This window comes from Bos taurus, chromosome 6 (assembly GCF_002263795.3).
Source record: "Bos taurus isolate L1 Dominette 01449 registration number 42190680 breed Hereford chromosome 6, ARS-UCD2.0, whole genome shotgun sequence".
Lineage (NCBI taxonomy): Eukaryota > Metazoa > Chordata > Mammalia > Artiodactyla > Bovidae > Bos > Bos taurus.
In genome coordinates this window covers 77,313,862-77,332,888 of record NC_037333.1, presented here as the reverse complement: position 1 = coordinate 77,332,888, position 19,027 = coordinate 77,313,862, and the positions used below count along the sequence as shown (strand labels likewise).

The following is a 19,027-nucleotide window of genomic DNA, read 5'->3' as shown; positions in this document are numbered from 1 at the left end:
ATCTAAGAAGGCAGAAATAATGGTCAGATGAAAAATAATAAAAGGATAAGTAAAGCAAGATTACTAGCTATATGGCACTTAGACTCTAATTGTATAAGATGATAAGTATATAATGAAGTAAGTTAATAAAGCAAAATGACATGCTAGTAAAAGCATGGTAAAAACAATGCAGAAAATAAGAAATAATAACTTGTAAGAATTTTAAAAAAATGAACTTTGAATTGCTATGTCACTATGAAAATTCAGACACTTATATCTTACTTTTCCATTATATTTTATCAGGAAGAACAATATTATCACTGTTTCCATTAATTCAGGGAAATGGAATGGGAAAAAATGAGAACAGTGAGAGACTTTATTTTTGGGGGCTTCAAAATCACTGGAGATGGTGACTACAGCCATGAAATTAAATTAAAAGAAGCTTGCTCTTTGGAAGAAAAGCTATGACCGACATAGACAGCATATTAAAAAGCAGAGACATTACTTTGCCAACAAATGTCCATCTAGTCAAAGCTATGGTTTTTCCAGTAGTCATGTATGGATGTGAGAGTTGGACTATAAAGAAAGCTGAGCACTGAAGAATTGATGTTTTTGAACTGTGGTGTTGGAGAAGACTCTTGAGTCCCTTAGACTGCAAGGAGATCAAACCAGTCTGTCCTAAAGGAAATCAGTCCTGAATCGTCATTGAAAGGACTGATGTTGAAGCTGAAACTCCAGTACTTTGGGCAGCTGATGTGAAGAACTGACTCTCAGTAGAAGGCCCTGATGCTGGGAAAGACTGAAGGCAGGAGGAGAAGGGGATGACAGAAGATGAGATGGTTGGATGCCATTACCAACTCAACGGACATGAGTTTGAGCAAGCTCTGAGAGTTGGTGATGGTCAGGGAAGCCTGGTATGTTGCAGTCCATTGGGTTGCAAAGAGTCAGATACGACTAAGAGACTGAACTAAACTGAACAGTAAAATTGCTAGCTAAAATAATTTAACTTCTAAACTAAGATAAATCTGCTCAGTTATGCAACTAAAAATGTAAAAGATGGATCAATTGATGACTGTCTTCAAACAATACTAAAAGTAAACAGTATTTCCTGGAGAAGAAAAGATACTTTTAAAGAAAGGGAGTTGAAATGTCTTTTTTTCTTTTTTAAGCTGAGTTTTGTACTGTTTTTTCTTTTACAATTGAGATCTATTCTTTTATCTGTATCAGTTATGAACATTTTTCTGTATATATCAATTAGGTACACTTATACATATGAATAAACTGACAATATTCCCAGTAGGGGTGGTCATATATGATGTGCTCAGTGAGTTGAATATATTGGTATAGGGCTCCTGAAGAATTATATCAAGCCAACCCTTTGGCATTTTCAAGTAGAGGGCACTTTGTAGGGCATGTCACAATTAATTAGGTGGGATAGCATTCTATTTTTGCAAAGGTTTTCTATAGTTCACTACACACACAGGCACACAAACTAACTAGCTGATAATGAAAATGCCCTTCAAAGAAGGGATGAAAGTTGGAGACTAGCTGCATAGAGGAGTAAGAGTTGGATTCTCATGCCTATAAATTTTTTTTTTAACAGTGATTAACAGCAACATTTTTTAGCTAATAAGAAAATGAATAACTTTCAAAACACAGGCCAGAAGAAAAACCAGGAGAAAGAAGTCTAATAAAAATACACAATAAACTTACTAAGTTCAAGCTGTAAATAGTTCCCTTTAAAGTACCATCAAAAGTCAAACTTACCTGATCTACTATCCAGAGGTCCAAAATCCAAAGAATATTTCACGACGTGATAGTTATTCCACACATAAAGAAGGTTGTCCCGGGGGTTGTAATCCACAGCTGCTATGTACTGGTATGAATTAGGAAAGGGCACATCCACCAAACTGTCCTTACTTTGGTCAGTGTTGTAAATGTAGTCAATCTTATTTCCCGTGGCCTCATTGTCGTCATCCTCATAGACAGATTTGACCACATACAGAATTCCACATATCATGAATGCATTGGAAGCTGATCTTTTATCATATGCAGTATCCCATGTCCCTTCAATCCGTAGGGTGTAAGGGTTCAATTGACTAATGACAATTTTACCATTGTTTTGTTCTGTTGCATAGATGACCCATAGCCCATTCTCGTCCACTGCCAAGTCTATGTCAGATTTGCCTCCCCAGCGGTAAGGGGAGGTATCATGGTAATTGGCATTTGCTATGATAGCTTCTCCACTCTTTATCCTAGTCCGCAAATCAAACTTTACTATGTTTCTGGTGCGCTCTTTATTGAAGAACAAAGCTCCATCATACACTACAAATCCTGTGCCATCCACCCTGTGAGGGAGCTTGTAGGTTGTAGTTGGCCTTCCAGCAATGAAGTCATCCTTGGATGAGTACTCAGTCAGGGTATCAGTTCTGTATGGGGTCCAGGGCATATAATAAATCTTGTCAGAAGCCTGAAGAGGGTCTTTGCACCATGCCCCAGATTGGTGGTCAGATTCAAACAAATGTTCACTCTGGTATACTCCTTTTAGTAGTCCAGGACAAAGAAAAACTGTCAATTGGGAAAGAGTCAAAATAATAATTATATTAATTTAAATATTTTGTCATATATTCTTACTTTTCACCAAGTGGAATTCAACTCTAATAAGAAATACCCACCACCACTTAATTATTTTGCTGCATTCTTCTGAGAACATAAAGTATTTTTCCACATTAATTTTGACATTTCTTTAGAATCATTCTGATTTGATTTGCTGATGAAATTTGGCCTTTTCATGAGTGGCTGTGCTTTCTTTTGCATTTTACCTTTGCAAGAGTGTTTCAATAATTTTGGATATGCTATCTATATAGATGTGACTTATGTCTGTGTATTCTATGGACATATACCAAATACAAACATTTACACGTGATAGTTTCATATATCTTATTTGAAAGTTTTTAAAAAATATTGTTTTCACTCTGATGCTAGTAACTACTCTATACTTGTCATTAAGAAGCAAATTAAAATACAAAAGTAATTAAAAACATAATAAGGGAAAAGAAAAACCTTGTAATACAGGCCACTGAATCTTATAGCAAAAAAGCCCTTAAAGCTGCTACAGCACACACAGAGCATGCAACTCACACAATTAAAAATGAGTGATGGATGGATACTGGAAGGAAAAAGAGAAAGGAAGAAAAAGAAAGGAAAGAAGAAATAAGGGAAGAAGAAAAGGTGAAAAGTTACAGAGAAGAACCCAAGATCTAGATTTTAATCAGTTAAAAATGTCCTGTTAAATACAGTAGAATTGGAACTTAAAAACATGTACCTTTTACTGTTACATGAGAAGAACATTAAAAAAACAAGATTACTTGCTACAATATTTTGCTGCTCATACTTCAGACTGAAAATGGGCAGGACTTGTCTGATTAATTTTATTTTTCAGTAGCACATCATGTGAGTGGTGGTAAGGAAAGCTTGACTGATTCATCTGTAACAAAGGGGCTAAAAAGCAATGTTTCCCAAAAGGAGGTCCTTGAAATACCTATTTATATGGTTTAGATATATAATACACAGAAAAAAACCCAACACAAAAACAGGGATTCCTAGCCACACATGCTTAAGAAATATCTAATTAAAATAATATCAGGATTCTAAGTGCTGAGGTACATTAGTGACTCCGCAAGGCAGAAGAAGGAAGTGTGAGCAAATTTACACAAATTAATTTGATCACAGAACCCTTTCTACAGAGCCTGATGGGATGTAATTTTCTTCTGAACCTGCTATGGGAAACACTGCTCCAATATTTTTGTAGAGCAAACACACTGCAAAATAATCATGCAGTTCACTGTTATGTTTGAAATGATTAGAAGTATATTGGGAAGAGAAATTAAGAAATCACAAGAAATCTGGAGGTTGATTCGTATTTTAATGATTAAAGTATTATTCTCTTGATATTAGTGATTAGCTCTTTAACAGCAATTATAAACCTACATCTAAGAGAAAATCTAAGATGAAACTCAACTAGGGTTTGCAGGTTATTAAAAACAAAAGTACATTGTTAAAATGTCCAAAGTTTCAATTTTGGGAAAATGAGACATTTAGGGGAAAATTTAACTATCAAAATCTTCCATAGCAAGGATAGAGGATCATCATCAAATTATAATTAATAATAAAATTCATTATTGGAAGAATTTTTCAGGACTCTAATATGATGCCTGGGCTTCCCAGGTGGTGCTGCTGGTAAAGAACCCGCCAACCAATGTGAGAGACATAAGAGATGAAGGTTCCATCCCTGGGTCAGGAAGATCCCCTGGAGGAGGAAATGGCAACTCATTACATCTTCTTGCCTGGAGAATTACATGGACAGAGGAGCCCGGTGGGCTACAGTCCATAGGGTCATAAAGAATTGGACACGACTGAAGTGACTTAGCACACACGCAATATGATGTTTATAATTATAAAGGATGGGTAGGTATTCTTGTCAAAATTGTATATAAACTTTATGTTAGTTAATAATCAGCCTTTGCTTACAAAAGCAATTTATTTTAATGTATTTCAGAAAACCATCTCCCCTTTTCCCTTAATAGTTAAAAATCAAAAGAACAGGGAATCACTCCAGAGCTATGGAAAATTATCTAGTCTAGAAATAAAAACAAATATGAAGCAGTCATTATGCATCAGCATCTACTGGATTTCTAACTACTCATTTAAAAATAAAGAGGAATAAAATGCATGGTTTAAAACTTTACACTATTAAACTGTTTTAGGATAAAAATAATCAAACCAGCACTGGTCAGTACAACAGATTAAAGTGAAGTTGAGCAGCAGAAGTAGTAAATAAATTTTCAGAAAATAGATAAAAATTAATAACAATTATTTTAACTAGATGTTAAACTGTTAAATAACTTAGCCTATAAATAGTATATAATTTATGAAAGGTATTTAATTACCTTTTTGTTCCACTTCTATTGGAGAGAGAGAAGTAAAGAGAGAAAGGAGAAAAGAGAATAGATTAATGGTACGATATTGGCCAAGCACTTTTTATTCACCTCTTGCAAACTGAAAGTAAATAATTTATTGCACTCAAACTTGATTTATTGAACATCATGTCTTTCTTAAAAGAACCCATTCCTCTATAAAATTATTTTTTAAGAAACAACCACATTATAAGCTTAAAAATACAGTATAAGTTTGAAAAAAAAAATAAGGCAAAAGTTAAGCTAAGATTGAATTAACATATCATTCCAAACTATAGACACAGGAAATACAATATTCATAATAATAACACAAGGATTTTCTATTTGAAAGATAGGTTGGTAATTATATATAGAAAGCTTTCAGATAGTTTTGATAGTCTCATTTATTAATTATTGTTTATACCACTACTTAACAAAATGGTCTTGCTTTTTACCCATCTCAAGAATTGATCTCTTTGGAAGAAACTACTCTGTAACTCATCTCTTAGGGCCTAATATTTTCTGTAGTTAATGAGAAATGTACCTTGCGAGGTGACACATTAACAGGAAATGCTCTCATCCTGAATAAATATATTTAGAATCCTTACTGAAGAAGCTTTTCTTCCTCCCACTCATCAGTATTTTATGTTACTGTGGAAAAATACTATCTTCAGGAAAAAATATATCCAAAGGATGATACAAATAATGAGCCACCTGCTCTGGGCTTTTCTGAAATTCTAAAGCAAGTCTTTCAACAAAGTCTTTTAAGAATAAATTGAGATTCTCCAACACGTTATGGTTATGTATCTTTCAAATTAGATTCCATTATGATTTTAAGGTATCAATTATTACAAGTAGAGGAAAATTTTGAGAAACTGTAACACATTCAGGAAACTCATCAAGCGACATCTTCTTTTTCTAATTAATATTGGTCTCTATAGGGAGAATTTGCCACACAACAAGGAAACAAACAAAAAAAAAGGATCAGTGGGGAAGAAAGAGGGAAAGACTCAAAAGAAAATGGGCTCATGATACAAACATTAAAAAGAAAAATAATAGGTTCCAAGTGATATAAATCTAAGATAATTTCAGTGGAAGGGATAAACTGAGCTACTATGTACAATAAATAAAACTCTAGGAACATTTTAAAACAAGGGAGAAATACTCTTTTGGATATTTACTTTCAGGTAAGATTTTGTGCTTTGACTTAAGCTCATGTCTTCAATTACCAGCAAAATCACACTCATTTCTCTCCTTGACTTTTTTGAAAGCTCAAAATCACATGCGTTAGAAGACAAAAATGGTATATAGGAAAACTTATGTTTAGGAAGTTGTAAATGGGGTTATCCTTTTTAAGATATGTCATTAATTGACAAATCTTATTTTTAATAGGATTTTTAGGACTTTTTAAAAAACTATGATACTCTTATATTATTATAATTTATCATCATCATCATTAATTAAACCTATATCAAGTAAATGTAGTATTTACTGGACTGTATACTTCAATATAGTTCACTTAAATACTTTACCTAAGAGATGAACTTCATGACTAGATTACTAACAAACCTGAGCTCACTCTGACAAGTAGAAGAAACGGAAGTAAGCACTTTAAAAATTAATCAATAGTCTCAAAATGTTTGTACTGGAGGCTCATTTCACAATGAAAGTGGAGGCTGAGAGTGGGGTCTTACGCTGAAGTTGACATTTGTCAAGGACTAGCCTACCAAGGGATTCCTAGAACTAATTTCGTTCTTTGAAATAGCTCTAAATATATATGCTTTGGATTATATATGAAGCTGGTTATATTATACAACATAAAATGTACAATCACACAACTTTAGTCTTATTCCATATAAAATTCATCTTATTTTTGTGTGCAATTACTTTAACTTCTTGGTGACTAGTATTTCTCTCTCCAACAAATGCTTAATGAGCAAGATGGATATGTGGCAAAAAGTATTAATAAGGTATATTTATTATAATTTATAACTACTATCTTATAATTTAATGGAGATTTTTATTTTTCAAATAAATTTTACCTTTATTTTCTCAACTGTCATTAGGCAAAGTTTAACTTTTAATTCTCTGGTCCTGGTCTAATTTGAAGAAACTGTCATAAACTGTAGCCCAAGTAAAGTGCACCTCTGGCACTGCTTGTGACTTTAAATTAAGATTTATTAGGCAATTCTATTTCAGAGAAAATTATGGTGTTACCTATGTCATGACTGGCTGTAGCTCATTCATCATTTATTTGCCATTTCTAAGACTAAAGTAAAACAATCCTATAATTTAAGTTGAGTTAAAGTACATACAAATCATATTCCCATAACAAAAACTAGTATGGCAAACATAATTTGTCACTGAAAAGCTAAGTAACATTTAGGGTTCTCCAGTCATTCTTCATCATCTAATTCTAGATGCTTCCCTCACCTGAAGAAGTAAATGCAAACAAACTGCCTGCATATAAAAACCATGCTTACCCCTGTATCCTTCACAAGCTCACAATGCCTGGCATGTAATGCATACTCAATGAACATCCACTGAATTAATACACAATCCACATAGAGATAATTAATTCTGTTTTGTAGATATTTAAGGTATGTGATAAGAAGAAAAAAATGGCAAAGAAGAATCTGGATTTGCTATATAGAATCATACATGGGATGATGTCTTTGAATATTTTAAAGGATGGGGAGGAAAGTAAATTTATAAGCAATTTGCATCTTCAACTCATTAAATGTAAAACCAAAGAAAAAAAAGGAAAAAAAAAAAAAAAAAGCATGGTCTTGAGGTTATAATGGCAAGAGAAATTGGTCACTATAAAGCAGTCTATGACAATCTAGAAACACAAGTGGAAAACACTCCCTTTTCTTCTCTCTGTTATGGGATCATGAATAAATGATTGTATGATGACAACCCTGCTAGGTCTTCTTCAGGACCTCTTGTCTGTTACTCCGATCCAATATCCTGAATTCTGACATTTTAGCCGTTGCTGTTCATTTCCAAACCTCCTTGGAAGTAGTTCCTCTACTTTTCTGTCTTCAATTTTAATACCCAAACTACTTTTTTCATTCATGCAACCTCCATAAATATGTTTATATGTTGCCTTAAAGTGATTTTCTTGTTGTCCTTTGTCAAACTTAATGTCACAAGCTACATCCTGTGGTTAGCTACAGGGCAAATTCAAATTAAGGGTAACTGCATTCTGAATAAAAGGAAGAAACAGTAAAAAAAAAAAAAAGACTAGCAAATTTCCACTTCATTCCACAACAATTCATAAAATATAATACAGTCATGTTATTGTTTAGAAGAAATAAGATGTTATTAGTTCTATATTAGTTCTGTCCATATCTGTACCATATGCAATATTTGGGATTGCATTCTTTAATTAGAAAATGTATGGATGAGAGAGCATATGCATGCATTGTCAACCTTTTTCAAATAGTGTTACAAATTACAGAGAAATAAAATTGTCGCTTACCAAAAATTGGTAGAACTAAATTGCCATAACTGAGAACTATGAAATTGTATCTAATGCTAATGTAGCTTAAAATTTCTTTCCTTTTAAACTGCAAGTCATACAACCCATTTTCTATCTAAAATTTAAACATTCTAAATGAGCAGAATTTTATGTAATTAATGCATCTAATCTAATATATAGAAATGACATTTATGAAGAGAATAAGAGAGTTGTAAAATATTTAATAATTATAAAAATATTTTTATTATTGAAATGTAGTAGTATTTTGAACCAAACTATTTTCTTGGTTACATTTGGCTTAGATTATTAAAAAGCATTTGGGTACACTTTTCACAGGACAGCAAACACAAGTCAGCAAAAACAAGACCGGGAACTGACTGTGGCTCAGATCATGATCTCCTTATTGCCAAATTCAGACTTAAATTGAAGACAGTGGGGAAAACCACGAGAGAATTCAAGTATGACTTAAATCATATCACTTATGATTATACAGTGGAAGTGACAAATAGATATAAGGGACTAGATCTGATAGATAGAGTGCCTGATGAACTATGAACAGAGCTTCATGACATTGTACAGGAGACAGGGATCAAGACTATTCCCAAGAAAAATAAATGCAAAAAAGGAAAATGGCTATCTGAGGAGGCCTTACAAATAGCTGTGAAAATAAAAGATGTGAAAAGCAAAGGAGAAAAGGAAAGATATACCCATTTGAATGCAGAGTTCCAAAGAATAACAAGGTGAGATAAGAAAGCCTTCCTCAGTGATCAGTGCAAAGAAATAAAGGAAAACAGTAGAATGGGAAAGACTAAGAGATGTCTTCAAGAAAATTAGAGATACCAAGGGAACATTGTGTGCAAAGATGGGCTCAATAAAGGACAGAAATGGTATGGACCTAACAGAAGCAGAAGATATTAAGAAGAGGTGGCAAGAATACACAGAAGAACTATACAAAAGAGATCTTCATGAACCAGATAAACACGATGGTGTGATCACTCACCTAGTCAGACATCCTGGAATGTGAAGTCAAGCAGGCCTTAGGAAATATCACTATGAACAAAGCTAGTGGAGGTGATGGAATTCCAGCTGACTATATCAAATCTTAAAAGATGATCCTGGGAAAGTGCTGCACTCAATATACCAGCAAATTTGGAAAACTCAGCAGTGGCCACAGGACTGGAAAAGGTCAGTTTTCATTCCAATCCCAAAGAAAGGCAATGCCAAAGAATGCTCAAACTACAGCACAATTGCACTCATTTCACACACTAGTAAAGTAAAGCTCAAAATTCTCCAAGCCAGGCTTCACTAATATGTGAACCGTGAACTTCCAGATGTTCAAGCTGGTTTTAGAAAAGACAGAGGAACCAGAGATCAAATTGCCAACATTTGCTGGATCATCGAAAAAGCAAGAGAGTTCCAGAAAACCTTCTATTTCTGCTTTATTGACTATGACAAAGCCTTTGACTGTGTAGATCACAATAAACTCTGGAACATTCTGAAAGAGACGGGAATACCAGACCACCTGACCTGCCTCTTGAGAAACCTGTATGCAGGTCAGGAAGCAACAGTTAGAACTGGACATGGAACAACAGACTGGTTCCAAATAGGAAAAGGAGTATGTCAAGGCTGTATATTGTCACCCTGCTTATTTACCTTACATGCAGAGTACATTATGAGACATGCTGGGCTGGAGGAATCACAAGCTGGAATCAAGACTGCAGGGAGAAATATCAATAACCTCAGATATGCAGATGACACCACCCTTATGGCAGAAAGTGAAGAACTACAAGCCTCTTGATGAAAGTGAAAGAGGAGAGTGAAAAAGTTGGCTTAACGCTCAACATTCAGAAAACGAAGATCATGGCATCCGGTCCCATAACTTCATGGCAAACAGATGGGGAAACAGTGGGCTGACTTTATTATTTGGGGCTCCAAAATCACTGCAGATTAAAGATATAAAATTAAGAGACACTTACTCCTTGGAAACATAGTTATGACCAACCTAGACAGCATATTAAAAAGCAGAGACATTACTTTGTCAACAAAGGTCTGTCTAGTCAAGGCAATGGTTTTTCTAGTAGTCATGTATGGATGTGAGAGTTGGACTATAAAGAAAGATGAGCAAAGAAGAACTGATGCTTTTGAACTGTGGTGTTGGAGAAGACTCTTGAGAGTCCCTAAGACTGCAAGGAGATCCAACCAGTCCATCCTAAAGGAAATCAGTTCTGGGTGTTCATTAGAAGCACTGATGTTGAAGCTGAAAATCCAATACTTTGGCCACCGGATGCTTAGAGCAGACTCATTTGAAAAGACCCTGAAGTTGGGAAGGAGTAAACACAGGAGGAGAAGGAGATGACAGAGGATGAGATGGTTAAATGGCATCTCCGACTCAATGGACATGAGTTTGGGTAAACTCCGGGAGTTGATGATGTACAGGGAGGCCTGGCGTGCTGCAGTTCATGGGGTCACAAATAGTTCTACATGACTGAGCTACTGAACTGAACTGAACTTCTCAGGACAGCTGAGTAGTTAAGCTAAAAGCACACAAAAGTAATAAACAAATTAGTCTTCTAAAAAAAATTTGCTAGTGCATTATTTACAAAGAAAATCTCCTATAAGCGGATAACCAAAAGCTCATAATAATATTTTATATTAGAAAGTATTAGAAAGTACAGTAGTTTCTAAGCAGTCGATCCTAAAGGAAATCAATCCTGAATATTCATTGGAAAAACTGATACTGAAGCTGAAACTCCAATACTTTGGCCATATGATGTGAAGAACTAATTTATTGGAAAAGACCTTAATGCTGGGAAAGTTTGAAGGCAGGAGGAGAAGGGGAACACAGAGGATGAGATGGTTGGATGGCATCACCAACTCAATAGACACGAGTTTGTGTAAGCTCCAGGAATTGGTGATGGAGAGGGAAGCCTGGCATGTTGCAGTCCATGGGGTCACAAAGAATCTGACATGATTGAGTGACTGAACTGAAGTTAACAAAATATTTTGATGTGACATGGTCGTAGTTACTACCATATCAAACATAAAAGTCAACCAAAACTTAAAAGGTTTAAAAACTTAACCAAGATCAACACTGGTAGGTTTCAGACTCCTAGCACTTGTCCAATATCATATACTGGTTCTCACAACATTTAAACTTAATGAAACACTATTGCGTTTTTGCTCTCCATTTCCTTTCTGTCACCAAATCCAAGAGGGGTGTAGAGGAGATAAATAACACAAATGGAATCTCCCTAAGGGCAGGCACTGTGTCTGCTATAAGCTCAACATTCATTAAGCATGTTAATCAAACCAGTCAATCCTAAAGGAAATCAACCCTGAATATTCATTGTAAGGACTGATGCTAAAGCTGAAGCCCCAATACTTTGGCCACTTCATGTGAAGTGCTGACTCTTTGGAAAAGAATCTGATCCTAGGAAAGATTGAAGGCAAGAAGAGAAGGGGATGAGATGGTTGGATGGCATTGCCAACTCAATGGACATGAGTTTGAGCAAACTCCAGGAAATAATGAAGGACAGGCAGGCCTGGCGTGCTGCAGCCCATGATGTTGCAAAGAGTCGGACATAATTGAGTGACTGAACAACAATTAAGCATGTCCCATATTTCAGTATTGCATATATACTAATTTAATCATCTCACAACATACTTATGAGGTATATATTTCATTATCTTAATTTTTCAAATGACAAAACAGGTACAAAGATATATGGCTCTTTTATTAAGTAGTAGTAGAATTGAAATTCAAAACCAAGTTCTGGTCTTATTCATCACTGCATCTTCAATACCCAGCACACAGAAATAGCTCAATTAATATTTCTCACACCACCACGCAATGATAAATTGTACTGTGGTATTTTCAAAGAAAGGAACTGAATGTCATACTTTCCAGTGCTAGCAGGCTTCAGAATGGTGATGTAATGCATCTCTCTGGAGAAGATAAAATAACAGAAAAAAAAATGGCATCCTCATTTCTTGGCCAAGGAAACAAGATATTTCTTATCACCAGAAACAAACCAGTGCTAAGTAACTCATGTCCTATTAATTATTATTCTGAAGCAGAGAAAATTCTCTCCTCATGCATTTTACATCCACCAAGAAAATACAAAAGCACTTCAGTAAACAGAAATAAAAAGATCTGTGATGTTCATTAATTTTTGGTATACTGTGTATCAAAAATTTTGAAAGACATCTGTCTCTTTCCATAAATAAAGTGCTAATACTTTTTTTTTTAATGAAAGACAAGGGTAATCTCTGCAGCTCAGCATCTAAATTATGTTTTTAAATGATACCCATGTACCAGTGAATAAAATTGCTGCTCAATCAGCTTGTATTACAATGCCTTTATATAATGTGTTTCCTAAACTATCACCTCTTAATGAATTTCATCCTGGAATGTGTAGATTGAAAATATCAATAATTCATAAAATCCTTTCACTAGCCACATTATAATTTAAGCACTTAAATACAATATCTATAGATGCCACAGAAACTGAGACTGTCTCTTATTTTGTATTAACTCTCTATTCCATTGATGGACTTGTAAAATCCTTCAACTATTAATTTAGACCCTTTCAATAAAATGGTGCTACTGGTTGACTCTTTTGTGACTCTATTAGTAATAGTTTCTAGTAAAAGATAATAATTTTCAAAGTTATTATTGGTAACAGCAAAGTCAACATCACATTTGGTTCAGCAAGGATATACCCTTATCATAATAATTTGTCACACTATGTAACAACCATGTGGCAATTAGATTTATTTAAAAAAAAAAAGCAAAGGCAAAGTCCCATCAGAGTGTCTTCGACTATACATCCATATTTATATATTAGATTCACTAAATGTATCTGCTATGGGGGGCCTCAGAGATGTGAACACAGAAATAAGTAATAACAATCAAAATACCTAACAATCACCGAACACGTATTATGTGAATAATTACTCAGGAGATCATTTAATTTAATCCTCAAAAAGATGAACTTGGTTGTACTTTTATGAACATGTTACAAAGGAAGTACTGATTTTTGCCTTAGGGAAGCTTACAATCCAATAACTGGTGATTTTCAAAATAGTTTTTTACCAATGATAAGTTCTTTCTAAATGTCTTCAAAGGAACTCATATAGAAAGATAAAAAAGAATAGAAGTGAAGAGCAGAGAAAGGGGGAACTGTTATGAGAAACTGGAGTTACAAACACAAGGCATAACAGTTTGACTATGATCAAATTTCCTATGGAAAATGTCATCCATTTGCTCTTGAGAAATATATTTTTGATTGATGCCTGTTACTAGGTTCTATGGATCCAGCTCTGTATATTTAAAAATAAAATATATTTCAAAGTGAATCTAAATCTAATCTCAAACAGTTAGTAAATACAATTAATTCTCCTTGGGTTTTACAGCTGAACGGTATTTTTTTAAATTATTATCTAGTCACAGTAAAAATGTTATAAATTAGAAAAAGGAAGCCAGAGAATTAATATATCAGTCTCAACTCAGTTTACTTTTTAACTCAATAGTATTAAATCAATAAGAAAAGTGATTTTCTTTTTGAGTCACTTAATGCTATGCATTGTAAGGGCAAAAATGGCTATCCTAATCTCCAGTTCAGTTCAGCTGCTCAGTCATGTGATCTCCTTGAAGTTCAAAGAACTGTCAAGAGTCTTCGCCAACATCACAGTTCAAAAGCATCAATATTGTGGCACTCAGCTCTCATTATAGTCCAACTCTCATATCCATATGACTACTGGACAAACCAGAGCTTTAATTAGATAGACATTTGTCTGCAAAGTAATGTCTTTGCTTTTTAATATGCTGTCTAGGTTGGTCATAGCTTTACTTCCAAGGAGCAAGGATCTTTTTAATTTCATGGCTGTAGTCACCATCTGCAGTGACTTTGGAGCCCAAGAAAACAGTCTGTCACTGTTTCCCTTGTTTTTCCATCTATTTTCCATGGTGTGATGGGACTGGATGCCATAATCTTTGTTTTTTGAATGCTGAGTTTTAAGTCAGGTTTTTCACTCTCCTCTTTCACTTTCATCAAGAGGCTCTTTAGTTCATCTTCATTTCTGCCATAAGGGTGGTGTCACCTGCGTATCTGAGGTACTTGATATTTCTCCTAGCTTCATCCAGTCCAGCATTCCGCATGATATACTCTGCATAGAAGTTAAATAAGCAGGGTGACAATATACAGCTTTGACCTACTCCTTCCCTAATTTGGAACCAGTCCATTGTTCCATGTCTGGTTTTAACTGTTCCTTCCTGACTTGCATACAGATTTCTCAGGAGGCAGGTAAGGTGGTCTGGTATGCCCATCACTTTCAGAATTTTCCAGAGTTTGTTGTGATCCACACAGTCAAAGGCACTGGCATAGTCAATAAAGCAGAAGTGGAAGTTTTTCTGGAACTCTCTTGCTGTTCTGATGATACAGCGATGTTGGCAGTTTGATCTCTGGTTCCTCTGCCTTTTCTAAATCCAACTTAAACATCTGGAAATTCTTAGTTCACATATTGCTGAAGCCTGGCTTGGAGAATTTTGAGCATTACTTTGCTAGCGTGTGAGACGTATGCTATTATGTAATAGTTTGAGCATCCTTTGGCATTGCCTTTCTTTGGGATTGGAATGAAAACTGACCTTTTCCAGTCCTGTGGCCACTGCTGAGTTTTCCAAATTTGCTGGTATATTGAGTGAAGTACTTTCACAGCATCATCTTTTAGGATTTGATATTGCACAGATGGAAGTGCAACATCTCCACTAGCTTTGTTCATAGTGATGCTTCCTAAGGCCCACTTGACTTCACACTACTGGAGGTTTGGCTCTAGGTGAGTGATCACATCACTAGGTTATCTGGGTCATGAAAATTTATTTGTATAGTTCTGTGTATTCTTGCTACCTCTTCTTAATATATTCTGCTTCTGTTAGGTCCATACCATTTCTGTCCTTTATTGTACCCATCTTTACATGAGATGTTCCCTTGATATCTCTAATTTTCTTGAAGACATCTCTAGTCTTTCCCATTCTGTTGTTTTCCTCTATTTCTTTGTATTGATCACTGAAGAAGGCTTTCTAATCTCTCCTTGCTATTCTTTGGAACTCTGCATTCAAATGGGTGAATCTTTCCTTTTCTCCTTTGCCTTTCTCTTCTCTTCTTTTCACAGCTCTTTGTAAGTCCTCCTCAGTCAACCATTTTGACTTTTTGCATTCCTTTTTTGGGGGGCATGGTCTTGATCACTGCTTCCTATATAATGTCACAAACCTCCGTCCATAGTTCTTCAGGCACTCTGTCTATCAAATCTAATCCCTTGAATCTATTTGTCATAATCATATTGATGCAAAAAAACAGAAGCTGAAGGAAGTCCAATTACTTTACTTTTGTATAAATATTATTCTTTTAGTTTTCACTGGAGTTCTTAAGATCTTGTGACTTATTCTTGGAATTGAAAATTTGTATAATCACTTGGTGCAAGGGAATAAGACAACAAAACTCACAATGACATTCAGTAAGGAAAAAAGAAAATAACATTTTGAGAAATAGCTTAGGGATCTGAAGAGCTGCTACATAATCTGTTACTTGGTATGACTCTTCCAAATATCCCAACCAAACTGGACTAGATCCAGTAGCCAAAGAGCAGAAAACATTTTGTATTTGGGAATAGCATGGTTAATAAGAATAAGATTAATAATAGAATTATGAAACTATAACTATAAATAAAAATAGTTAGATCCAGAATTCATTAGTAGAAAATATATACCAAAAATATCCTATATATGTCATATGAATTTCTTGAAAAGTAGATTTAAGATACTTGCTCATTTAGATTTTTGAATTTGATAAAGTTAACATGCCAATAATACCAATTCATCTGAATAAATTTTAGGTCTTTAGTTTCATTGCTATAAATTTCAAAAAATGTGTTATGTTATTATTCTCATTTTGTGTTTTACTATTTTGTCACAGTATTTTTTTTTCATTTTCCTTCATATGCTTATCACCTATATTTATTTTTCAATATACTTTATACTTATATTTATTTTTCAACTTTTACTCACTCTGTAGCCCCTACCCAGAATGCCTCACACAATATATCTCAGTAAGTCAAACTCTGTGTTTAGGTCATTCCTTCATAAGCACTACTAATAATTATTTTCTAGGTCCATATTGAATATGTATATAATTCCAACAGAGTTTATGAAGGATGGTATTCTATAATGTCCCAGTCCGATGATTGGCAAACTTTTTACAAACAGCCAATTAGTGATTTCGGTTTTTGAGCCACCTATAAGCTTTGTCACACAGTTGTCTTTGTCTCCCTTTTTTTGAAACAAATCTATAAAATTGTAAAAGATATTCTTAGCTCATGGGCCAGTATGTAGACAACCCACTGGGGATTTATCCCTTGGCCACAGTTTGCTAATATCTATTCTATTTAATTACTGTCTCATTTATTATTCTCCTGGCCCTTGGTATTTTAACCTTCTATCCTTCTTCTGGAATCACAGCTGACCCTTAAACAATGTGAGTTTGAACTATGCAAGACTACTTATACACAGATATATTTCAATAGTAAATATTATGGTACTCCATGGTCCATGGTTGGTTGAATCAGTGGATACAGAGGGCCATCCATAAGTTATACTCAGATTAATCCCCAAGTTATTCAAGGATCAACTGAACTTGGAAGTTCTTGAAGCCCCAAAACGCTGTATCACTCACTCAGGGATTATAAGGGTCTAGCTTAATGTCTTGCTATAACTGCTGGTCAAAAAATGCTGGCACTGATACACTTTTAAAATCACAGGCAAATAGTTCCAAATATGAACTTGATATGCTTTATTTGATGATGTGCACAAAAGAGAAGGGGCAAATCTTACAGACAGTGAAGTACTTCCGGTAAACAGACAAAATTCCCCTTAGATCCCACTTACTATCTTTCTATAATAGAGTCCATTGTAACTCTCACTGTCTACCAAAATGATTGTACACAGCAAAATGTTTCTTCTACAATCAATTACTAAGAAACATCTTGTAATTTCTGTGGAATTTCTCCTTAATGACATTGAAAAAAAATGATTTTCTAATTTTTAAAATATTTATTTAATACTTTCCCTTTATCAGGCTATTTGTGAATACTTTATCTAGATTATTTTATTTAATCCTCACCACAACCCTGATGAGAATGTTGTCAGAGTTATACAGGTGAGTTCAGAGTTCACATAATTAGCAGTTGGTAGAGCTGCTATTTGAACTTCTGGGCTTGCACTCTTAACCTCTATGCTATGCTCTCCAGCAAACAAGAAACTGATGATGATGAAAATAATAATGAGGATAACTAATATCATCTGTGGGCTTACTAATTATTGATGATCTATTGTTTAAAATAATTTACATATACAAAGAATGCTCAAACTACTGCACAATTGCACTCATCTCACACGCTAGTAAAGTAATGCTCAAAATTCTCCAAGACAGGCTTCAGCAATATGTGAACCGTGAACTTCCTGATGTTCAAGCTGGTTTTAGAAAAGGCAGAGGAACCAGAGATCAAATTGCCAACATCCGCTGGATCATAGAAAAAGCAAGAGAGTTCCAGAAAAACATCTATTTCTGCTTTATTGACTATGCCAAAGCCTTTGACTGTGTGGATCCCAATAAACTGTGGAAAATTCTGAAAGAGATGGGAATACCAGAGCACCTGATCTGCCTCTTGAGAAATTTGTATGCAGGTCAGGAAGCAACAGTTAGAACTGGACATGGAACAACAGACTGGTTCCAAATAGGAAAAGGAGTACGTCAAGGCTGTATATTGTCACCCTGCTTATTTAACTTATATGCAGAGTACATCATGAGAAATGCTTGCCTGGAAGAAACACAAACTGGAATCAAGATTGCTGGAAGAAATATCAATAACCTCAGATATACAGATGACACCACCCTTATGGCAGAAAGTGAAGAGGAACTCAAAAGCCTCTTGATGAAAGTGAAAGTGGAGAGGGAAAAAGTTGGCTTAAAGCTCAACATTTAGAAAACAAAGATCATGGCATCCGGTCCCATCACTTCATGGGAAATAGATGGGGAAACAGTGGAAACAGTGTCAGACTTTATTTTTTGGGGCTCCAAAATCACTGCAGATGGTGACTGCAGCCATGAAATTAAAAGACGCTTACTCCTTGGAAGGAAAGTTATGACCAACCTAGATAGCATATTCAAAAGCAGAGACTTTACTTTGCCAACAAAGGTCTGTCTAGTCAAGGCTATGATTTTTCCTGTGGTCATGTATGGATGTGAGAGTTGGACTGTGAAGAAGGCTGAGCGCCAAAAAATTGATGCTTTTGAACTGTGGTGTTGGAGAAGACTCTTGAGAGTCCCTTGGACTGCAAGGAGATCCAACCAGTCCATTCTGAAGGAGATCAGCCCTGGGATTTCTTTGGAAGGACTGATGCTAAAGCTGAAACTCCAGTACTTTGGCCACCTCATGTGAAGAGTTGACTCATTGGAAAAGACTCTGATGCTGGGAGGGATTGGGGGCAGAAGGAGAGGGGGACGACAGAGGATGAGGTGGCTGGATGGCATCGCTGACTCGATGGACGTGAGTCTCA

The 19,027-nt window shown here is 35.1% G+C and overlaps 1 protein-coding gene across 17 annotated transcripts in view; it reads right to left on the bottom strand.

Moving 5' to 3' along the window:
- ADGRL3 (adhesion G protein-coupled receptor L3) overlaps nt 1–19,027 on the bottom strand; it is a 936,136-nt gene that overhangs the window by 319,558 nt on the left and 597,551 nt on the right. For 16 of the 17 annotated variants that reach the window (XM_059887348.1, XM_059887344.1, XM_059887332.1 and 13 more), the window contains one exon: nt 1,747–2,547. In XM_059887348.1, coding sequence (XP_059743331.1) covers nt 1,747–2,547 — 801 coding nt within the window. 17 annotated transcript variants of the gene reach the window in all.